The sequence below is a fragment of the Wyeomyia smithii genome, chromosome 2 (genome assembly GCF_029784165.1).
Source record: "Wyeomyia smithii strain HCP4-BCI-WySm-NY-G18 chromosome 2, ASM2978416v1, whole genome shotgun sequence".
Lineage (NCBI taxonomy): Eukaryota > Metazoa > Arthropoda > Insecta > Diptera > Culicidae > Wyeomyia > Wyeomyia smithii.
The window spans coordinates 84232899-84255339 of NC_073695.1; the positions used below are offsets into that span (position 1 = coordinate 84232899).

Consider the following 22441-nt stretch of genomic DNA (forward strand, 5'->3'; position numbering starts at 1 on the left):
CGGTCTTATCAGGGTTTTGTACAGCGTTAACTTCGTGTCTCGTCACACTCGAGTCCATCACCTTGTCTTAACCCTTTGCGCGATTCAAAAAGGCTCGAGAGTATCCCCGAAACATGCACCATTTGCGCTATCGTGGCCTTGATCAGTCGAGTCAGTTTATCCGGAAATCCGTTGTCGTACATGATCTTCCATAGCTGTTCTCGATCGACTGTATCCTAGGCCGTCGTGAAGTCGATGAAGATGTGATGTGTGGGCACGTTGTACTTGCGACATTTCTGTAACATCTATCGGATTGAGGACATCTGATCTGTGATGGCACGAGCTCCTACGAAGCCCGTTTGGTACTGGCCCACCCTCCGGGTAAAAGTGATAGACGACGGAACAGGATTTCTGAGAGTATTTTGTAGGCGGCATTGATAAGCGAGATACCGCGGTAGCTGCGGCACTCCAGCTTGTGGCCCTTCTTGCAGATGGGGCAGACGACTCCCTTCATCCACTCGTCTGGCAGCTTTCCTTCCTCCCAAGTCCAGGAAAGGACCCATTGCTCTAGCCAGTGACTCTCTCCTATGTATGAAGAGCTCGCTCGCCAGTGCGCCTTTGCCTGCGGCTTTGGTCTTACCAAGAACTTCATGAACATCGGGGGCTGATACTCGGTCATCTGCTGCTGGTGCTCCTAGGACAGTTCCGCTCCGTTTCTGTTTACTGTATCGCCATTCAGGTGTCCATCGAAGTACTCCTTCCATTCGTGAGGAGGTTCCCAACCGCGTCGTTGCACATGTCGGCTTGCGGCACATAACCTCTGCGAGACAGGTATACCTTCTCATAGAACTTCCGCGTATCAGTGGCACGGTACAGCTGCTCCAGCTCCTCATGTTCACGATCCTCTTACTGACGCTTCTTTCGTCTGAGTATCGTGGTCATTTCGTTCCGTGCTCGTTTGTAATTAACCTTGTTCTCTCTCGTTGACCTGCCCAGGTAGATTTCTGCCACTCCTAGTGTCGCCGTTGCGGCCTCCTCGATAGCTGTGTGAATGCTGCATAGGCCGTCGTTGAGAGGCGATGCGCCTAGCTCGAATTCCGTGAGTAATACCGCTTCGAGCTGTTGCGCATATTCGTCCGCAGCCCGAGAGTCCCGGACCTGCTTGATGTTAGGCCGCGGGGTTCAGCGATGTCACGCGTGGTATACGGTTAACAGTTTTGAGCGTAAAGATACCGCAGCTATCTAGTGGACCGAGCCAATATTAGCACCGCGATTGGTGCGTACGTTTGTAATGTCTAAGTAGAACCGGCCGTCGATAAGATGATCTCCAGGTGCTTTTGTGGGTGTTCTTTCGGAGAAAGAAAATACCTACTTCGGATTGCAAGTCCTTGGAAAGCTGCAAGTTGACGCATCGCTGGCCGTTTTCGTTCGTCACGGTGTGCAGGCTGTGCGGGCTGATCATCGGCTTGTATATGTCCTTCTTGCCTATCTGATCGTTCATGTCACAAAGCTGGAGCGCCAGTTCCTATCTACGAAGATAACAGAAAATGGCACGAAACCCGGAGTCAAAACGTGTCTAACATATTGATATTAACCATCACTTTGTTCGAGACAGTGGAGCAGCTAGAATCATAATGATTAAACCTATCAGCACCATGGATCAATAAACGGACATATCAGGGGGTGTTTTTAGGCTTCGCAGTCTTTCAGCAATAAAACGAATTAATATCGCTCTTTCACCAACGTTTCGGTGTATATTGCACCTTCATCAGGGAATCCTGAATTTAGAAGACAAGACAATATAAAATTACAAATTTACACAACAAATGAAATCACAAAACTCTTACAGAACATAAATCGTTTTTGTCATACAAGCTTCGGCATCAGCATTCCTGTCCTATTTACTAGCTACTATTGTGTCAATATTCAAACCCGCTCTAATTTAAACTTAACAAATAAACTCTGCCACAAACTTTCTTCACTTCTCTTTCAACCGCTAACTCAAATTCGATTCAAAATGGAGCGAAAAAGTGTGGACTAACAGTGGGTGCAATATATATTGGGTATTAGCTATTAGCTCTTACAGTTTGCTATTGGGTTTCGTTTGCTGGTGTGTGCGTGTTCTGTGTTGGGATCTGTTTGTTAAGTGTGTGTAGTACGCCTGCATACATGGAGCTGAGATTGTCAACATCGGACCGTTTGTTGACTGCATGTTTGGTGTTAACAATATGACAGACTTCTAAAATCGGGAGAGCTAATTTTCGTGTGTGCTGATCGATAATTTTTGTTTTTTCTAGGTTGAAGTTATGATTTGCTTCGATACTGTGGTAAAGGAGTGCCGTCTTCTCTTTAAGTCGTTCGAGATCGAATTGTGTGCTGGGATCGTCATCGTTTTTGCCGCGGAGTCTTTCTATTTCATTGATTGTTGATCGGTGGCTGCTTATGCGTTTTTTCAGTTGGGTTGTGGTTAACCCGACATAGCTGGCTTCGCAATCGTTGCAGGGAATCCTGTAGATCACGTTATGTCGCATCTCTGGAGGTATAGTGTCTTTCATGTTGGTGAAAATTCTGCTGGCGGTGTTCCCGTATCTTGACGCTAGTGTTATGTTGGGGAAGGCCGCTTTTAATGCCTTACTCAGCCGTTGTGTCAGGTCATTCACAAACAGCATCGGTTTGTACACAACCGTGCCTCCATCGTCGGACGAATTTCTCGTGTTTCGTTCGGTGTTTCGGATGTTGCCATTCAACAGCCGATGTCGTAGCGCCGCTGGGTAGTGGTTCCGCCTCAACAGCTCAACAGTGTCAGATAAGAAAACGTACCTGGCCATCAAAGCGAATCCTACGTGGGGCCATCAGAAAACGAACAACAGCCTTGTTTCACGCCTTCAAAATCTGGCGCTAATCGATGCAAAAACAGCATACCGATGAAAAACGACCACAGCGCAATGTCCGAGAATATATGGTCTACCCAAAGTACATAAACCAATCATGCCACTCCGGCCGGTAGTCTCCAACATAGGAGCACCGTCATATATGTTGTCGAAATATGTCGGGCAAATAATACAGGCATCCATAAAGAGCGACTTTAACATAAAAGATTCGTTTTCATTTTGTAGCTATATTAACTCAATTCGATTACCAGAAGACTATGTCCTTGTATCGTTTGACGTTACATCGCTTTTCACTAGCATTCCAACGTACATGATTCCTGGCATTATCATTAACAGATGGCAGGATAAAAAGCAAAACACGGATATCAACCTAGATTTAGTCTTAGAGATAATAGATTTTTGTCTGAATGGAAGCTACTTTTCATACAAAGGAAAGTTTTTCCGGCAGATCCACGGAACAGCCATGGGAAATTCGCTCTCACCAACAAAAGCGGACTTAGTGATGGAATCGCTTCTGGAAAACGTCGCTAGAAAAATTGACTTCCCAGCACCAGTTTTAAAAAAGTACGTCGATGACTTGATTCTTGCTCTTCCCCCGGACCGAGTCACAGACGTTTTGAACATTTTTAACAGTTTCAACAACAATATTCAATTCACGATCGAATTGGAGAAAGATAGAAAAATACCATTCCTTGACATGGTACTAATACGGCAAACTGACCAAACCATCCGTACTGAGTGGTATAGCAAACCGATGGCATCTGGTCGCCTCCTAGACTTTCATTCATGCCACCCACTTCATCTAAAAATGAATACCATCGCAAACTTTATCCAAAGAGTCCGACAGTTCACCACAAACAGTCCGAAGGAAGCAGCTAACATAACCATAAATGAACTGTTGAGGCGGAACCACTACCCAGCGGCGCTACGACATCGGCTGTTGAATGGCAACATCCGAAACACCGAACGAAACACGAGAAATTCGTCCGACGATGGAGGCACGGTTGTGTACAAACCGATGCTGTTTGTGAATGACCTGACACAACGGCTGAGTAAGGCATTAAAAGCGGCCTCCCCCAACATAACACTAGCGTCAAGATACGGGAACACCGCCAGCAGAATTTTCACCAACATGAAAGACACTATACCTCCAGAGATGCGACATAACGTGATCTACAGGATTCCCTGCAACGATTGCGAAGCCAGCTATGTCGGGTTAACCACAACCCAACTGAAAAAACGCATAAGCAGCCACCGATCAACAATCAATGAAATAGAAAGACTCCGCGGCAAAAACGATGACGATCCCAGCACACAATTCGATCTCGAACGATTTAAAGAGAAGACGGCACTTCTTCACCACAGCATCGAAGCAAATCATAACTTCAACCTAGAAAAAAACAAAAATTATCGATCAGCACACACGAAAATTAGCTCTCCCGATTTTATAAGTGTCATATTGTTAACACCAAACATGCAGTCAACAAACGGTCCGATGTTGACAATCTCAGCTCCATGTATGCAGGCGTACTACACACACATAACAAACAGATCCCAACACAGAACACGCACACACCAGCAAACGAAACCCAATAGCAAACTGTAAGAGCTAATAGCTAATACCCAATATATATTGCACCCACTGTTAGTCCACACTTTTTCGCTCCATTTTGAATCGAATTTGAGTTAGCGGTTGAAAGAGTAGTGAAGGAAGTTTGTGGCATAGTTTATTTGTTAACTTTAAATTAGAGCGGGTTTGAATATTGACACAATAGTAGCTAGTAAATAGGACAGGAATGCTGATGCCGAAGCTTGTATGACAAAAACGATTTATGTTCTGTAAGAGTTTTGTGATTTCATTTGTTGTGTAAATTTGTAATTTTATATTGTCTTGTCTTCTAAATTCAGGATTCCCTGATGAAGGTGCAATATACACCGAAACGTTGGTGAAAGAGCGATATTAATTCGTTTTATTGCTGAAAGACTGCGAAGCCGAAAAACACCCCCTGATAAAATCCCTCAGTCGATAGCATAAATTGCAATAAACGGACATATTCACTAAATCCCTAGATTCCCTTCAGGTTCAGATTCTTTGTAGCCTAAATCGGAGTCACCGATTGAGAAGCGGTGTTGAGAGACAACGCGACCGCTGACTTTTTACCACCTAACAGTAACCATTGAACTCACGAAAGGCTTTAGAATACTTCATTTCTATTTAAGCTTCCCTCCAAGCAAGACTGAAGAAAATCCCGGTTCCGGACGGCCGACGACCCCGAGCGGCAAGAAGCTCCAAAGGATGCTGAAGAGGAACCGAGGAAAAAAGTAGGAGGTTGTATCCAAGACACGACCGCATAAATGACGTAGAACTACGTACACTATTAACAAATGCATTGAGTGTTTTATTACCCTATTAACACAACTGGTTAACAAAGTTTTATAGCGCTTTTTTGGCTGTATTGAGCGCTATAAAACTTTGATAAAACCAATATTTTTACTTGGGTAATGAGTTATAATGTTTACTAATAAAGGGTTGTGAATTTCGTGAACCGGATTCAGAAGTTAGCGAACGTGCCGAGTTTAAAACCATACACAGCACAAACACACAAATCATACCATATCATAGACACACACACATCATACCATATCATACAAACACATACACATCATACAGAAACACATACACACACATTATATCATATCATACACACACACACACATCATACCATATCTCACACACATACACACATCATACTATATCATACACACATCACACCATATCATACACACACAGCAAGCAAGCGACCAACCAGAGGACGCTATTTTTATTTCAACAAGGCTTGACAATTTTCAATAGTGCAATAGTTCTTAGATTCAAACAACATTTTTCTGCATTTGGGCAGATGCGTGTATAATTTTTCAATCGATTGCTGCAAGAACGAAGAAAATCGGTTGAAAAGCAACCGACCTGTAAGCATTTGAAAAGGGACAAATTTCGTCCCAGTTTTTCAGTTTGCATCCCTGTGTGGTATGCTAAAGTAAAACGTAGTTCTACGTCAAAAAGGCATTTTGCTGTTCAAAATTGGATTTGGTGATGACGATCTTTATGCTGCCCCAACAGTGGGGGAATAATGGCAGTCTGGCGAGGCACGCTGAGAAGAACCGCGCTGCTACTGAGACATGGTGACCAACCACAGCGCAAATGGTTTATTTAGTTTGAAGGCAGCCACAGGCGCAACCCGCTGTTACTTCTGAGTGCTGTATCTGCTTCTACTGCTGTCAACGTTGTGGACGGTCCATCCAGCTCACCTTCCGACTAATGAATGTAGCTAGTTTTCCCAGAAACACTCTTTTATAGCCGAAGGGTGCTACGTAATAGGCCACGCCCTTCTGTTCAGTTGTCTAATTCTCTAATTTTCTTTAGACGAATTATTCCACAATTCGCATTCGATATTTGTTTCCATTGATTTAACACCGATGGTGCTCTTACACACGCAACGGTTTTAACCCGTATTTAATTGCGGTTTGTAACATCAAGCGATTTCGTTTGCTTGTTGTTGCGTGTTGCATCATGTTGCAACTTGGCAGCTGGGAGACGACGAAATTCTGTTAATGCTGATTGATTGAATCGACTTCATATTAGCTCTACATATTCGAATTAACTGCCTTTGTGAATGCGTTCTAACAGGGCAGTTTGTTATTCAAAATCGGTTATGTTGATCGCAGCCTTTGTGCTGTCCCAACAGTGGGGGTATTAACTAAATAAACTACAACAGAATTTGATTGCTAGGATTCCGCGAAGAATGTTTGCTTGTGTTGATGCTAGGAAATTTTCACCCTTCAATTACTTGTTTATTTGCCTTGAAAAAAGGCATTTTGCTGTTCAAAATCGGTTGCTGATCGCTACCTTTGTGTAGGGATACCATCTAGTCGAAATCAGAAATCAGGACACCTTTTCTGGGCACAAATTTGACTAAGTCATTCTATTCTTCGAAGTATGAGCAAATATAACACGTAATATTTGATTTACTCAGTTTTTTACGCGGGGATACGTACCTCGTGGAAAAACGCGTTAATGAAGAAATCCGCGTATAAAAAGGCGTAATTTGAAAATCCTTCGATTTAGAAATCCGCATGAAAAAAACCGTTAATTCGAAAATCTGTGTAGAAAAATACCTAGTAAAAAAGCTGAGTGTATCTCTGGCCATCCACTTTCATCGAACCACTTTGAATTATTACGCATTAGTAGATACTTTGAAAATTCAACACACGTAAACTGTTTCAACTTAAACTTAACAAATGCCAGATGCTTAATGGTAACGGTCAACTAAGAGAGATTCTTTTTGTTACTATAGTGAGATTCAACCAATGAAAAATTTCGATCGCAGTGAGCGTTGCGACCTGAAATCGAAAACACTTACTGACCAATTCTGAAAAATTCTGCTTATTGCCACACAGCAAAGTCGAATATCTGAAGAAAATCAGGACAAATGCTAAAATATAAAAATAAATCAGGACGCTCAAATAGGACTTCAAAATCAGGACATGTCCTGCTAAATCAGGACGGATGGTATCCCTACCTTTGTGCTGCCCCAACAGTGGGGGAGTTAAGATACACGGACAACATGCACTGTGGAAGCTATTTCACCTTCTGTAAATTAGACGGCCGCGACAGATGTAACTGCTGGAATCCGCACAGAATGCTTGCTTACGTTGTCAAAAATTATTAACTTTCAATGACTTGTTTATTTGCCTTGAAAAAAGGCATTTTGTTGTTGGTGATGACGATCTTTATGCTGCCCTAACACGGGGGAATAATGACAGTCTGGCGACACACGCTGAGAAGAACCGCGCTGCTCCTGAGACGTGGTGACCAACCACAGGGCTAGTGCTGCTGCTAAGGAAGGACGACTGCTGTTGACAACTTGTCGCTGTCCAGAACTATTATGAGCGGCTTCGGCTGAAACAGGCTCTTATATAGGCCAAATAGCATGTTTTCAATTGCAAGGTATATGATTCTGTCGACCGTGCTTGGGAAGCAATCATATAACGACCAATCAGAAGGCGTAATTTTCGTTTAAACAAGGCTTGACAATTATCAATAATACAATAGTTTGCATAATCAATCAACAATTTTCTACATTTGGGTGGATGCGTGTATAATTTTCCAAACAATTGCTGCAAAAATGAAGGAAATCGGTTGAAAACAAACCGATTTATAAGCATTTAAAAAGGGACATATTTCGTCCCCTTTTCGTTAATAGTTTTCCTATTTACATCCCTATGTGGTAGGCTAAAGAAAAACGTAGTTCTACGTCAAAAGTGGCTACATCACTGCGTGCGTTTGGCCGGGAGGTCGATGCAACCGACCAAACAGTCAAAAAGTACCTCGAAAGGAACAGGATGGTGATTGAGGATGATGTCAAAGCTGTGGACCCACCATCCATGTACGAGGTGATGAAAGCAGTGAAAGAGCTGAAGAACTGCAAGGCAGCTGGTAAGGACGGCATTTCAACCGAACTCTTCAAAGTCGGGAGCGAACAGCTGTATCGTGCTTGATACCGGATCATGCTGAGAGTGTGGTCCGATGAAGAACTACCCTCGGACTGGTTGGAGCGTCTCATATGTCCGATATACAAGAAAGGCCACCGCCCGGACTGTAGTTATTATTGGGGCATAACCCTTCTCAACACGTTTACAAAATTCTCTCCCGTATTCTGTTCCAAAAACTAAGGCCGTTGGTTGGCGATTACCAGTGTGGTTTTCAAGGGGGACGCTCCAATACGGACCAAATGTTCACTCTGCGACAGGTCCTCGGCAAATTTCAAGAATTCAACATGCAGACTCACCATCTGTTCATAGACCTTAGGGCAGCGTACGATACAGTTAAGAGAAATGAGTTATGGCGAATTATGATCGAACATGGTTTCCCAACAAATTCAGTTAGGCTGATACGTGCCACCCTTGAAGGCTCTACATCATGCGTCAGGATAGTAGGCGAGATATCGGACTCCTTCATGACGTTAGCTGGTTTGAAGCAAGGAGACGGGCTGTCAAACTTTTTGTTCAACATCGCATTGGAGGGTGCTATACGGAGGGCTGGCGTGTAAAGGAGCGGCACCATCATTACGAAGTCTCACATGCTTCTAGGTTTTGCGGACGATATCGACGTCATTGGTATCAACCGTAGAGCAGTGGAAGAGGCCTTCGGACCTCTCAGAAGAGAAGTTGCGAGAATAGGGCTCATCATTAACTCTGCCAAAACGAAATACATGGTGGCTGGTAGAGAGCGTGGTAGTCCGACGGATGTTGGTGCTGAGGTGGTGTTAGATGGGGAAACTTTTGAAGTAGTCGACGAATTTATTTGCCTGGGTACACTAGTGACATGTGACAACGAGGTTAACCGTGAGATAAAAAGGCGGATAGCAGCTGCAAACAGGGCCTTCTACGGATTGCGTAACCAGCTGAGGTCCCGCAGTCTGCAAACCCGTACTGAACTTGCACTCTACAAAACACTAATTCTTCCCACTACGCCCTCTACTCTACTGAAAGAGGCCGATCGGCGAGCTTTTGGTGTTTTTGAGCGTAGGATTTTGTGTTTAATCCTTAGCGGCAAACTAGGCCCCGCACTCGTTGGATGTCCGCGAAATCGGTGATAGGGGAGATTGGAGGATAGCAGCCCAAGACCGAGTGACATGACGACGTATTCTAGATTCGGCATTGGATCGATAATCGTTCTCCGTTCCGTTCAGTGGTGGGAAGATTTTATGCATTTGAAAGTGGAATTATCCTAAACTTCGACAAATAAAATACAAAATAGACGAACAAAGAAACAGTGATAAGTCACTACACGCAAAGTTAACCGAATGTTCCTTTTTTGCATCGTTTATTTTTGGCATAACTAAACTTTGTTCCCTTTTCAAGAGCTCAGTGTGCATATCATTCAATAAATAACTTCTTCCGTATTAAATATTAGTTTCTTATCCTATTTTGTCTGCTTTGTGGGTCTTTTGTCTTCGAAGACGCGTCGATTAAGCGATCAATCAAACCTACAGTAATCGACGTTACTTATGTTTAAAAATAATATATAGCCGGCCTGCGGAGCCCGGGAATTAACGCCATTATTGTCGTAAAATAAACGCTTATGTTTGACGCGAAGTTGTGTTGGTTTAAATAAAAACCTTTTTTCTGTACGTTTGTGAAGTTAAAATGCATTCTATTCACTGGAGCATTACTGGCGATCATTACTTTGAAGCGTGCAAGTTATAAACGCCTTAAAAGGAACCTGATATCAGTTGATATGCAATTAAATGTCAATCGTTGAACGTTGGATTGTGAATATTGTATGAGCGGAGTTGAAGTAAACTATTATAAATAACATTTGTTTCATAAATAAAATGATCCTGCATTGTGCTTAATTAAATTAGAAAGACTTCCTTCGAATTTAAACAGAACCAAACTAATACGCTAATCTGATGTGCAATACATTCAAAAATGGAGTAACAATTTATTGGTCAACAATTATATCTAATTATATACAACAGTTACTCTACTGTCTGCGATAAAACTGATGGCTGAGTAAATTAAAGTTACCCAGCATTTTCGCTTATCCTAATCGCGTTTGTGCATTTATTAAATTGAACTAAATAATCACCGATCTTAAAGAATGTAACCACTGTTCCAAATTTTTGAATTTGTGTTATCTCGTATCATATCACGTTTGAGAGTGTTGGCTAAAATATGATGAATATTTTTTACAATACAAAAATTTTTTTGTAATTTTATTGCGCAGTTTAGTGAGATTATTTATCAAATAATTTACTTTGTTATTTGAAATGAGTCATGTGAGAAAAAACCGAAATGCAAATGCTCCAAGATAGCACAGAGACGAAGTTAGAATTGCTTTCAACTTCCGCACTCTCAGTTGTCTTGCGAAAATGTAAACCTAGAAATCGTCCGATAACAAACCCAACGAATCGCACTCCGGAGTCGTCCGCTGATCCATGAACACAGACCACCAGCAGTAACCACCAGGGAGCACCAGTATTTTAAATGATCAGTATATCCGTATGTTAAGGTTCATTGTGGAATGTGTATTTAGCAAGCGTGTTTCGCTGTAAAAATCGTACTCGTCTAAGCAAAACAAACAATGCGAACAATGAAGAGTGAGATAAAGCAAGCGTTAGATGTACATATTTCGATGAATCACATGCCAGAACAAAGCTAAGAATCAAATACTAGGTTGAGATCTTTACCAACCTGATAAAAATTGAAATTCCTATTTAAATAGAAAATTATTGTAATTGTCGTAAAAAACTGTAATTGTAATCTGCCATGAGGCATAAATAATATTATCAAAACATAATTAACAAATTATAGGATCAGAAAATGAACAGACTTACTGTTCGCATGATCTAACGACTTTGTAAAAGTAATTAATATCCCGGAATGCAACAGTTAATATCGCATACATACCCGTTTAGTCGATAATAAATCACCGGTAGCTACCATGCAGCATGCTTTAATCATATTTGCGTTGTCTTAGATTATTCCTACGATTTGAGATGAATAATGGAACTAACGTGCAAAACAGAAAATAAAACACAACAAACGCCAATTACAGCGCACAAATATGAACAAGGTTATCAGTTAAGGAATTTTTCCTATGATAAAAATTAAGAATGTGCACAATCGTTTTTTTTTTAAATTGATAAAAATTTACTACACATGCAAAGGCTATGAACGTTAATAAATGCAGCTGTGAAATGATCGAATCAAGCGATGTGGATGAAAATCTCAAAATTTCTGCTTTGAAAAGGATATTATAACGTCCACGGTGAATGTCCTCCGTTTATGTAGGACACATAGGTAAAGCCATCTTTGCATCTCCCCCGAATCGAGTAGTAGTAAGGCAGAAATGAGTGGAGTATGAATCTGTACGTTTTGATTTAATGGTTAAACAAAGGTCAAATATTAAGTCAAGCTGTACTTAAACTTACCCTCTCCGTTCGTAAAATAGTATGGCGGTTTGGTTGGTAGTGAGAACATGCAGAAATATTGCCTTCACATTGTGCCGTTCGGCCGTCGTCAGGTGGTTTATAAGAGAGTCCAACAATAGTGATCCTATACCGTTTTGGCGGTACTTGCGATGCACACCGAGCGAAAGAATATAGCCGATTTCCGCTTCACGACCCATCGATTCCGATAAAATACCGCGATCCTGGAATAAATAATGGTCTCTCTATTTATTGTATTTTTGTTGAATTCGGAAATTTTGAAATTCAACAAAAAACAAACATTGACTTAGCACAAATATAAAATTAATTGATTTGTTATGCAAATCTTTTAAATAAAAGAATTCTGTTTTTCCACAATTTTGAACTGGCATAATTAATGTAAGGCGTAGTTCTACGTCTTATCTTTAATATTTGGTCGGATTATAGGCCGTCACTTATTCTACTTACCTCTTTGTTCAATTTCGAGTACAGTTTAATCTCCGCCACTATCAAACCGATGATTGTGAAATTGTACACTGCTGCCAACGCAAAGAACCGTGTGCTTGAGGTAATATCTTCGTACCATGACAGCGGATAATCAATGGGAAACCAGTCCTGACAGAGTGTTCGCACTTCCTCCAGATCGTCCGGGCAAAGGAAGCGCAGTTGGACATCATTCACTGAACACAATGGAACCGATTTGGCTTTTAGCTGGTCCTCTGTTTTCGTTGGCCCTAGATGATTGTGGTGATACCTGGAGGGAGTATAATAAATCGTAGTTTGATATATCATCCGTTTATTTCATTCACTTACAGTTGCATTTCGAATTCTAGCTACCGTCTCAAACGCATTCAACTGTGTATCATGCACCCTCCACCCTAATAATTGAAACTTTCATAATTATTCAATGATAAACACACGACACTCGTTGCTGTGCAAGTAGCTGAAATTGTCTGTGGCAAAATAAATACTAAAAGTGTTGAACACAAACAGTACCCACACAGTAAAAACAACATATTTTTCTTTCGTTAAAATCAAACATTCCTTTCATATCTATTCTACAATGATTCAAAACTCTTTGAAAAAACTTTTCAAATAAAGTAGGTTTTTTAATGCATTTTTTATTACTGTGCAACACCTACAACAAAAATGGAACACACAGATAATTGACATCAACTGGCTCCGGAGTTTATAAATCAATTGACTTCTATTGTGTGAGGAACAAAAACCTCGCACTGAATTGTAATTGAGTTGATGACAAAAATATTAGATCGCGCTATCCGTCCTCATACGTGTGGTGCGAATAGGATGTCTGAAACCATATATGTTTAAAACACCAATAGGATTTCCGATTTTCGGCCAGGATTCGTAATTGGGTTATCAAAGCGAAACAGGGTTTCGTGATTTCTATTAAACTATTCATCAATCCCAGCACTTTATATCATTCTTACCAGCTAAAGGATTGCGCCATTAGAGGTATACCCTAAATCTCCAATAGAGAAGAGAACACCGATATTCATCCACAATACGATCGTTCACATGAGATTTCGCCGTGAATCAAAAAAATCACTATTGATGCAATTACTGTTCCTTTGTTTGGCTGCCTAGAAAAAACTGCACTAGATTCATGTTGGCTTAGAACAGCCTCAACCGTACACAACACATCACTTTACAAGGAATTCTTATTTCACATAAGGTGAACCATTATTCACGAAGTTTTCAGTTTGTTACGGCTAGCATAGTCGCAAAAATCTGTAACAAAAATTGAACCGAGCGTTTGAAAAAAACCCATTAGCTTAGCATTGAAAGTTTGACTTGTTTGCTTACACGGTAACGTAAAAATGAATAAGAATGACTCTATTTCAGAAAATGTACACGGTGAAATCGAATCATTGGGTTTCTCCATCATTTCCCGTGTATTTTTTCCAAATATTATCTGGGCGGTAAAAAATTATGTCGAATTCGTTTTTACGGCAGGACTATCCCGTCCCGGACTACGCTTTGCAGCTGAAAAAAAAACACTTTCCGAGCAATTGCAATGGTGTGCGTAATACCAGAGGTAACTGTCACTTTTGTTTTGGTCATTATCGCCATTGTCTTTTATCGCATTTGTGCTACTGTACGAAAAATTCGCCAATTTACTGAAAAATGACAAAATAACAAAATAAAATAAATAAAATTCAACCTGATGTTTGACACGCGAAGAACGATAATCAAAGCAAACCGATTTTGACACATTTTTTTGTTTTGATTTTGACACATACGTGTGAATGTGTTGGAGTCTTCAAAACTGCACTCTGTTTCTTGCGCGGACTGTCCGGGACAGAAAAAGAGTAGCCCGGGATAGTCCGGAACAGGCTTGTAAACGGTCACCATTTTCATTTGATCTCGCTTCCTTAGCGTGCGTCACAGCCGGCTTTCGCTCGTAAATGTAAAACAACCAAACCATCGCCGCTCAGCTTACAGAAAGAAAAGGATAGTCAAACGACACTCGCGTATCAAAGAGATGCACACTGTCAATCGTTTAGCGATGTTATTTCGGCCTATTTCTGTCTACTTCGTTCATTTATGTTGAGAAATATTATTACAAGATCAATGATATAAATAATTTCCAGAATACACGCACTCAACGTGCGTAATTCTCATTTCTAGAAAAAATGTCAAAATACGTTTGAGAAAAATAACGTCGTGATGGCGATACTCATTTGACATGTTTGTTTAAAGCCTGTAGTACACTCTTTGTCTAATGGTCAAATATTTGACCTTCTGACATAATGGTAAAATTTATTTTACATCATGGTTGTTGTTTGCCCGTGTTTGCCCCACGTTAAAATTTAAGAGTGACAAATAATTATCTTTGACCAAATTTTTATCTGTCAAAAAGTGACAAACATTTGACGCTCGGTCAAAGAGTGTACTACAGGCTTAAGAATGTTTCAGACAGCGAGCGTTGGTAGCGTCAGAGGAAGAAGAAGACGATTATCGCAGTGAAAAGTGGTTCTACCGTGACCATTTCGAAGCCTGGTCCGGAAAATGTAAAAAAACAGTGATAGGCAGTGCTGATAAAAGTCATTTTCCCCAGCAAAATTCTTCGAAAATTACAGCCAATCATTTTCAATTTTCACTTCCAATGATCGCAGCACTCTTTCAGATACACTAGATTTTCGTCCTAGTAACGTGCTGTTATACTCAGATGAAATAGATCGCGCGCATCGTTCACGGTTACGGAATAAAATTTGACGACAAATCCAACCAGATGATTTTCAATTCAAAGCGAAAAAGAAAAACAAACAGTCCACTCAACCAAAATAAACCTAACCGAAACACTTTTTCACTGACACTGACCGATGCCTTGACAATCTTCGTTAACTGATAAACTGATTTTGTTGTCTTGCTTTCATCGCATGAAATATAATGAGGTGTCTTGACAGTTTACTTCCATGCAAAAAGCGGGAAGGGAGAACTCTGAAAGGATTGTAAAAAAATAACGTTTATGGATGCTTTTTTTCATTTTCACTCAAGAGTGTCAACAAATATCAACCCTGGTGATAGGACAAAGTGTAGTCCGCGGGGTAGCTACACCGCAAAAACGAAAACGACATTAAAATCGGTCGGCAGTGGTACACACACTCAAAATATTTCTCACGTTATTGTTAAGTGAAATTTCCTGTACTTATTCATTTTCTGTCATTTTGCATGATTCATGTGACAAACATAACATCTACGTGAAAATCACATGCATACCACATACATAAGACATACGTAACACTGGCGTTTTTTTCTGTTACACGTTACCCCATAGTTACGTACGTCTTATGTATGTGTGCATACCACACACATAAGACATACGTAACACTGGCGTTTTTTTTCTGGTACACGTTGCTCCATAGTACTCCGTATCTCGTCCTGTCCAACTGCTCGACAAATAATGAACAAAATGATTTTTTTTTCTCGGCTTTATCGAGTCCCAAAGAAAATCCCATAAGGAACTGTCAAAAAGTTATTTACAAAATCAATGCAGTATTTTTCGAGTTGGAACGAGACAAATGCAAGACTGCACAGGTACACTGCCTTCATAAACTACTCAAACAGTAATTTTATTCCCGCACAGAAGTGCTGATTTAGGTAAAAAATACGCATATTTGGGTAGTTTTATTTTTCTATATGAATGTTTAATGTCCAGATGAAGAAATAGCAACACTGTTTAAATTTTCAGTACAAAAAAACTCAATGCTGTCAAAAGAGCCTTCAAAAACGGAATGTACGCGCGGTTTATCGGATTTATCGTGCCGGAAAAGTTGAATGTTGGAAACTAGTTGTTGAACCCTCAAAAATCAATAATATCAATTGTTACTATTTAGGAAAAAAATTGTGCCTCGCTACCACAATGGAACTTTCAAACGGTGAAGTAATGTTAGTATTATAAATAACATTTACCCGGCGAAACAGATTTTTGTTTACGATTTTCTAACCGTATTTTTACAGACAGTGGAAAGAGTTGTGGCAGCTAATCTCTGGCATTCACTACGAAACTCCGAATGTTGTGGTGCAAGATAAATTACTGGATGTTTCTAAAGAGCTAACCGATGGCATTTTACTGTACCGGAAGTGCAGCGCAGATAAAGTATCGGAAACGAAACTGCAGAATATGATGAAGGAGCGCCACCAGCAGAAACTGTTTACGTTCGCCGTAAAGTTGTATCAGTATCTGGTAAGCAACTGAAATCTAGTAGGATGCGGGAGTTGTAATGATTTTTGTCTTTTTTTAGGACATTGATGCTTTACAAGCTTGGAATATTTTATGCTTTTATCTGGTGAATGAATATCGTGGGCCAGCGAACGCGCTGGCAGACTACATTTCATCTGAGAGCTCAATGTTGACCTTATTGAATGATATTTGGGCGTATTATACGCTAGAACGCATGATAATGTTGAAAATTACTAAAAATTTACTTGAGTTCTGCAACTCGAGTAACCACCCGTACTGCAAGGAGTACAAACATGTTATTGACAAGATTGGTTTGGCAAATTTGAGGAAATCGTACATTAAGCAGCTTGAATATCTTGTTAATGAAGCGATGCCACATAAACTAATCCCTGGTGATATGCTCAATTCGCAAAGCAAGATGGTATCCTGGTCAGAGCGTAAGATGAGGGAGATAAACGAAATTCTACATATACTTTTGCTGACCATTAATCACGGTGGGATTGGCGTTGATGAATTTTGTCAGTTGTTCAAACTATTTAAGCATCATTCTTTTGGACGCCAGCAACAGTATCTGGAGAATGCGAATGAAATACACAGTGATATGGTGAAACGAATTACTTTCAGCGAATTAGCTATCGTGTATCGTGTGTTAGATGTCAGTGACCGAAACGAAGATGAGACATGGATGACAGGACTGTCGAAGGCGCTCGATGGCGAATTTGTAACACTGCATCAGTTTCCGGAACATGGACCTCTTCTGCTAGTTTGGATGCTGTTCAACTTTCGATTGCAAACTTGCTTGGAAGACGACGATATTTCCAATCGATACCGCCAGTTCGGATCGAGAGCAATACAGCTCGGTGTGTTTCAGTATTTACATGCTCTTGTTACACATCCTACATTCCAGGATCATAGTTTGGTTTGCCGAATTACTCGGAGAGCTATATTCAACCATCTAGGCTTTCTGTGTCAGTTATTCGACTCGGATGGATCGGTTTCATACCACAACAAAATATTCGAGCTGCTAGCCGAATTGCTGCACAGTCCATCGATTGCAACTGAGTTTTGTAAGAACGAGGATAATCCAATACGTTCGCTGTTCGATACCGCATTGGAGAATTTTCCCGTTGATTTTATCCCATTAGCAACAATCGCCCATGCATTGGCTTCCGCTGGCATTACTCAGAACAAGTATGTTCATGGTCTGTTGGAAAATTTGCCCGTATATAGTGAGATATATAGTTCGGACCACTACGAACTGCGCCCGTCCTCGAGTAGCGAGGATGAGTTTGTTCTGTTGCGTGATTACATACCGTTTCGTAAAATTGGATTTAAAATTCCTCACGGAACGAGAACTGTCGTAATCGATAAACGGACACAGACACTGGCTCATTTCCGAACTAGGTTTAACTTTTTCAATGCCCTGCACCACGAAATCAACGAGCTTCTATCGGATGTGCTTGCGTACACGCAGCTAAACGATGAGCGGATCAAACGAATTACAGTTGGTGAGTAATGTCACATTTGGTACATAAGAATGAAAATGTCTTAATAACTTTTTCTTAAAGGGATTCGCTATTTGGCCGTTGCTGTGAAACGCCTGCACCAGCCTCACGAAATCAGCTCCGAGATGGTGCATCCAACCGAAATGGTTTTCGACATCCTGCTCAAATTCAAAGTTATGCAAAATCCTCCAATTGAGTTGCTTGCCGAGTGCCTGAATGTTTGTGCCGCTCTAGTGCCACTGTTCGAACCAGAAATCTATGCTCGAGTGATAAATCTTAACGTTCTGCCAAGTGTGAATAATGTCAATCTAGACTTCAACGATTATGCAACCGGTACGAGCTTCGAATCTAGCTTGATTGGATATTATCTGGTGAATTACGAAAAAAATATGGGCAAATACCAAGTTTTGATGGCCTATTTGAATTTCCTCAAAACCTACACGAAGCTAGGTAAAAATAATGTATTCGGCGTAGAGTTGCCAGGGTTGATATTTTTACTACGGGAAGTATTCCCGCACGCGCACACGTGGCGATTTGAACAAGAAGCACAACGGCAAAAGATCTATGTTTTCATTCTACAGTATATTTTTGAAATCCTGCAGCTTAGCCCGGAAGCCTTGAAGAATGATTCCGCCAGACTGGTGTTGCGAAACGTTTGCGTTTATAGTCTACTGGATTTGGACAATGGAATGACACTGCTCAAGTTTGTCGCCGTTGGAAATGGTTACTTGCAGTCGGTGATGGAAAGTGAAACCAGTTGGATGCTGGCACCGGAACAGAGCATGAATTTGATTGTACAGCTTTCGATGACAATATTGATGCAAATTCTACGCCTTAAGCACGCGGTGATTGGAGATGATAAATTGTTGTCTCCTCTAGAGTCCGCTATTTACACGCAGCCAAAGCAACGAGATACACTTCGAATAATTCCTGTAGTTACCGGATATATGAACAATGTTTTCAATCGTAGATTGCCTATCCTCTCCTGTCGGTTGTTGAGACGCTTCTCGATTGAGTTTAGAATGTCGCTGCTAGCGTGTCTCGACATGGAGCCAGACCAAATACGATTGATTTTTCTGCAGCGTTTGAGGGACGATCTAGAAAGTGACAATTTGAAAATTGCTGTTTTGGAATTTGTAGAAGCATGTATTCACAAACAACCCGGTTTAACGGAAGCTTTCTTTAAAATTCACTACGAAAACGTGGAAAATCGTCTATTTCTGGGCACAAAACCTGGCAAGAAGAAAACTATCAGCGATGGCATTCCAACCTATATGGAAGAATATCTGGAGGCAATTGCTAACGATACGAAGAAACTTGCTAGTCCGTTACTCTCTCGTATCATGTCACTTTTTCATGCGCTGTGGAAAAACAACATGCAAATTCTGTGCAAGGACTTGCTAGAAAAGAAAACCTTCTGGCAATCACTCTGTAATCCATTGTTTGGTAATATTAGCGAACACATCAAGGCATACAGTCAGCTGTTCAATATACTTGGAATTGAACTATTCAAGATGGACCATTCCAGTCAAAAGGTTGATGATAATCTGAAAAAAGTATATGAGAGATTTTTCGAGTATGAAATCTTTTCACGGTGGGTGAAGTCCGTTTTTGACTTACCAAAAATGAGCGGTAAATTGAACGACGACAGCTCAACGTTTGCTGCTGCAATCACTGACGAAACTCCTGAGTGGCTTAGCCGTTTGCAGTCTTTCAAGGATTTTATGGTCATTTTGATACGTAAGAAAGATACCGGGATTCACCTACCCGATCGCAGTAAGCGATATCTGGCGAATCAGTGCTTAGATATTTTAGTGGAGCGCTCTGACTATGCTGACGATTTTCGTCCATTTGTAATTCTTGTTGAGTTATATTTAATAGTTTTGTCCGATTACGAACATAAATACACGGACAACGCTGAACAAGATAACGCGGTTTTAGACAAAATACAGCATCTGATGAACGCTTTAGCTATCAACTACAAAGAAATGCACGCTAGAGCAAAGGAATCAATCCTAGCGATTGGAATACGGATCATTGAGTTACATGCTGATCAGTTGATTGATAGTGATGTGGAAATGTCAAGCATCACACGCTCGACCGTTGATATAGTCTGCTCGGAAATTTACGACTTGGAAATTGCTACAAAGGTAGAGCTGAAGCACGCTGATCAAACGACGCATGTAAATACGAGAAATCAAATTGCGCTCTCATTGTCACTGAACATGCTGAAAAAGCTGATCATGGTATTCGAAGAAAACGAAAGTCCTGCCGTGCGATGGCAATGTTGGTTTATACGAAACAAGTTACTCCAGCGGCTTCTGAGTGTTATCAATATAATGCTACCGATGTTTTCCAAGCGTAAAATTACGGTCGAAATTCTGGAACTACTGGTTGTCCTGGCTAAGAGTAGATGCTCGGTAGAATTGTTGCATTGTGACATTGGTGACTATCTGTGGTTGAAGTTGTTACCACCGAAGGATCTACTGCAGCGACCCTATCTGACCGCTAGCGTGAGTTTCTATAATACCTCTACTTGAACGAATATGATTCTTTTATTTTTTTTATTTGTATTTCAGGAGGCCGATTGCAGATGGAAAACCCAGGATTGGTGGCCTATTTATACCAAAGGTATAGAGTTGGTGCGGGTACTTCTATCTCAGCACAAGCATAGCTTCTTTCGCGATGCCATCTTCTTCGCTGGAATCCACGAGGAGTATCTTATAGATTCTCTGTTGCTAGCAAAGCAATCATTAGAAGAAAGTGCCATACTTTTGATCAAAGGAACGTTGGAACTTTTGGGCGAGTTGGTCAATTATGAAAAGGACTGGCGGCTTGAACATGGTCAAAGTTTGATCAACCTAATGGTAGGTATTGATTGAAAATAACCACCCACTAGACCAACTAGTTATTTATTTACAGCGCTGTGTACAAGTGCTAATGGATCACGCGGTTTCGCTACTGTACCGGCCGAAAATCTTAAAACGTTTGGCAGGTGGACCAGCAGTAGAGTTGTTTACCGATCAGGAGCAGGACCCTAACGCAGTTGACACTTCAGACGAGCTTGTTACGGTTATGAACAGTGTCATTGAAGTGGTAAATCTCTGCGCCAGATGTTTGCTGAAATTTAGCCCTTCGCTGCTAACTCTTCTATGTGAGATAAATTTCTTCCCAGGACATTATTATCCACTCATAGAAATTCAATTCGGCGTTCCAAAAATGAACTCGGAGAATTTTTCCCAACTTAGCTTCGGAACGGTTCTGAGGGCAGTTTGTATTTTCACTAAAGTGTTGAATGTGGTAAGTTTAGTGTGTTCTCTTATATTTATATTGGGAACTAAGAATTTTTTTTCTAGCAACATTATTCGTTCCAAGAAACTCCGCTTAATGAACTGCCCGATCGCAAGCCTAGCGATGTTGACAGCGTAGACACTGGATCATCCCTGTCCAATTCTGCACTGATGCGTTTGAATAAATCAGCTCTAGCAGCAGCAGATGGCTCGACTCGACAATCACGAACAACATTTTCAAAGTCATTATCTATGACTTCAGTGTCTAGTTTCACATCAACCAACGCAATTGCCCTCTCAAATGAGCTGCTAACGCATCTAGACTCGAAACTATGCATCAGCGGATTAGAATTTGTCCTGACTCTTCTTGCTTCCCAGAGTTTACTGGCATTGAAAGATAAAAATCTATCACAGCGCGAAAAACAACTAATCAAGCGCGAACTTAGCACAGAGTTACTAATTTTCCATGACTTTGTCAAGAAACGTATTCTCAAGGATGCAAAAGAAATCCTTGTCAGGAAAAAGTTCGGTTCAGTTCCAATCTACAATACCAGCCAAGATGACAATGACGACGATGCACCCGGTAGCCAACGGGCCAACACGCCACAGCTGCAAGCGAAAAAACCTGATCGCAACTTACAGTCGATGCGAGTCAACGTTGTTCGAAAACAGCATCTGCAACTAGCCGCATCGACGTCTACTCCACTCGTCCCGGGTGCAGTATCCCGGTCGGATTTGAATGTGAAACCACTCTCGTCCACACCCGTTCCGCGAGGAATTCTGAAACCTTCACCGCCCACTTCGTCTATCAAGCGAGTCATGTTTGATGACAACTCCTCCGGAGGTATAAAAACATTCGCCTACTCGAGCTCCGAAGATGAGCCTATCTTTTTCGAACCGGAGGAATCAAAATACACCGGTTTATCGCACGTTCGAATCGTCGAGGAGGATTACCTGCATTTTTTGTCAAATTTACTTTTGATTATATCGCAAAGTGAAAGTTAGAAAAAAAGGTTTCGTTTTTTTTGTTAAATTATACTTTACGATTTAATAAAATTCCAACGGATTGTGGAAA

The 22441-nt window shown here is 41.0% G+C and overlaps 4 protein-coding genes across 7 annotated transcripts; 2 read left to right on the plus strand and 2 right to left on the minus strand.

Annotated features, from left to right (window-relative positions):
• Nucleotides 1-1863: 1863 nt before the first annotated feature.
• On the minus strand, nt 1864-2807 carry LOC129719726 (uncharacterized). Its single transcript, XM_055671123.1, has 2 exons — nt 2149-2807; nt 1864-2016 (listed from the first exon to the last, which is right to left on the minus strand). The coding sequence occupies exons 1-2, from the start codon at nt 2805-2807 to the stop codon at nt 1992-1994; spliced, it is 684 nt and encodes a 227-aa protein (XP_055527098.1). The 3' UTR covers nt 1864-1991.
• Nucleotides 2808-3180: 373 nt separating this feature from the next.
• LOC129719727 (uncharacterized) lies at nt 3181-4476 on the plus strand. The gene has a single exon (XM_055671124.1). It carries the CDS (start codon nt 3181-3183, stop codon nt 4474-4476), a length of 1296 nt encoding a protein of 431 aa, XP_055527099.1.
• A 5260-nt stretch (nt 4477-9736) lies between these two features.
• On the minus strand, nt 9737-13707 carry LOC129721994 (N-alpha-acetyltransferase 60). Of its 4 annotated transcripts, none has more exons than XM_055675149.1 (6): nt 13315-13707; nt 12677-12741; nt 12332-12617; nt 11867-12087; nt 11691-11801; nt 9737-10926 (listed from the first exon to the last, which is right to left on the minus strand). In XM_055675149.1, exons 2-6 carry the CDS (start codon nt 12682-12684, stop codon nt 10788-10790), a joined length of 765 nt encoding a protein of 254 aa, XP_055531124.1. In that variant the 5' UTR covers nt 12685-12741; nt 13315-13707; the 3' UTR covers nt 9737-10787. The 4 variants fall into 4 exon arrangements, 3 of the variants coding, with proteins under 3 accessions (XP_055531124.1, XP_055531123.1, XP_055531125.1); XR_008727535.1 differs by lacking the exon at nt 12677-12741 and adding an exon at nt 11343-11449 and having other exon boundaries at nt 10778-10981; nt 13315-13706; XM_055675148.1 differs by lacking the exon at nt 12677-12741 and having other exon boundaries at nt 13315-13706.
• A 2396-nt stretch (nt 13708-16103) lies between these two features.
• On the plus strand, nt 16104-22441 carry LOC129724096 (nucleoporin Nup188). Its single transcript, XM_055678719.1, has 7 exons — nt 16104-16276; nt 16349-16574; nt 16633-18079; nt 18140-20589; nt 20656-20943; nt 20999-21376; nt 21433-22441. The coding sequence occupies exons 1-7, from the start codon at nt 16251-16253 to the stop codon at nt 22369-22371; spliced, it is 5754 nt and encodes a 1917-aa protein (XP_055534694.1). The 5' UTR covers nt 16104-16250; the 3' UTR covers nt 22372-22441.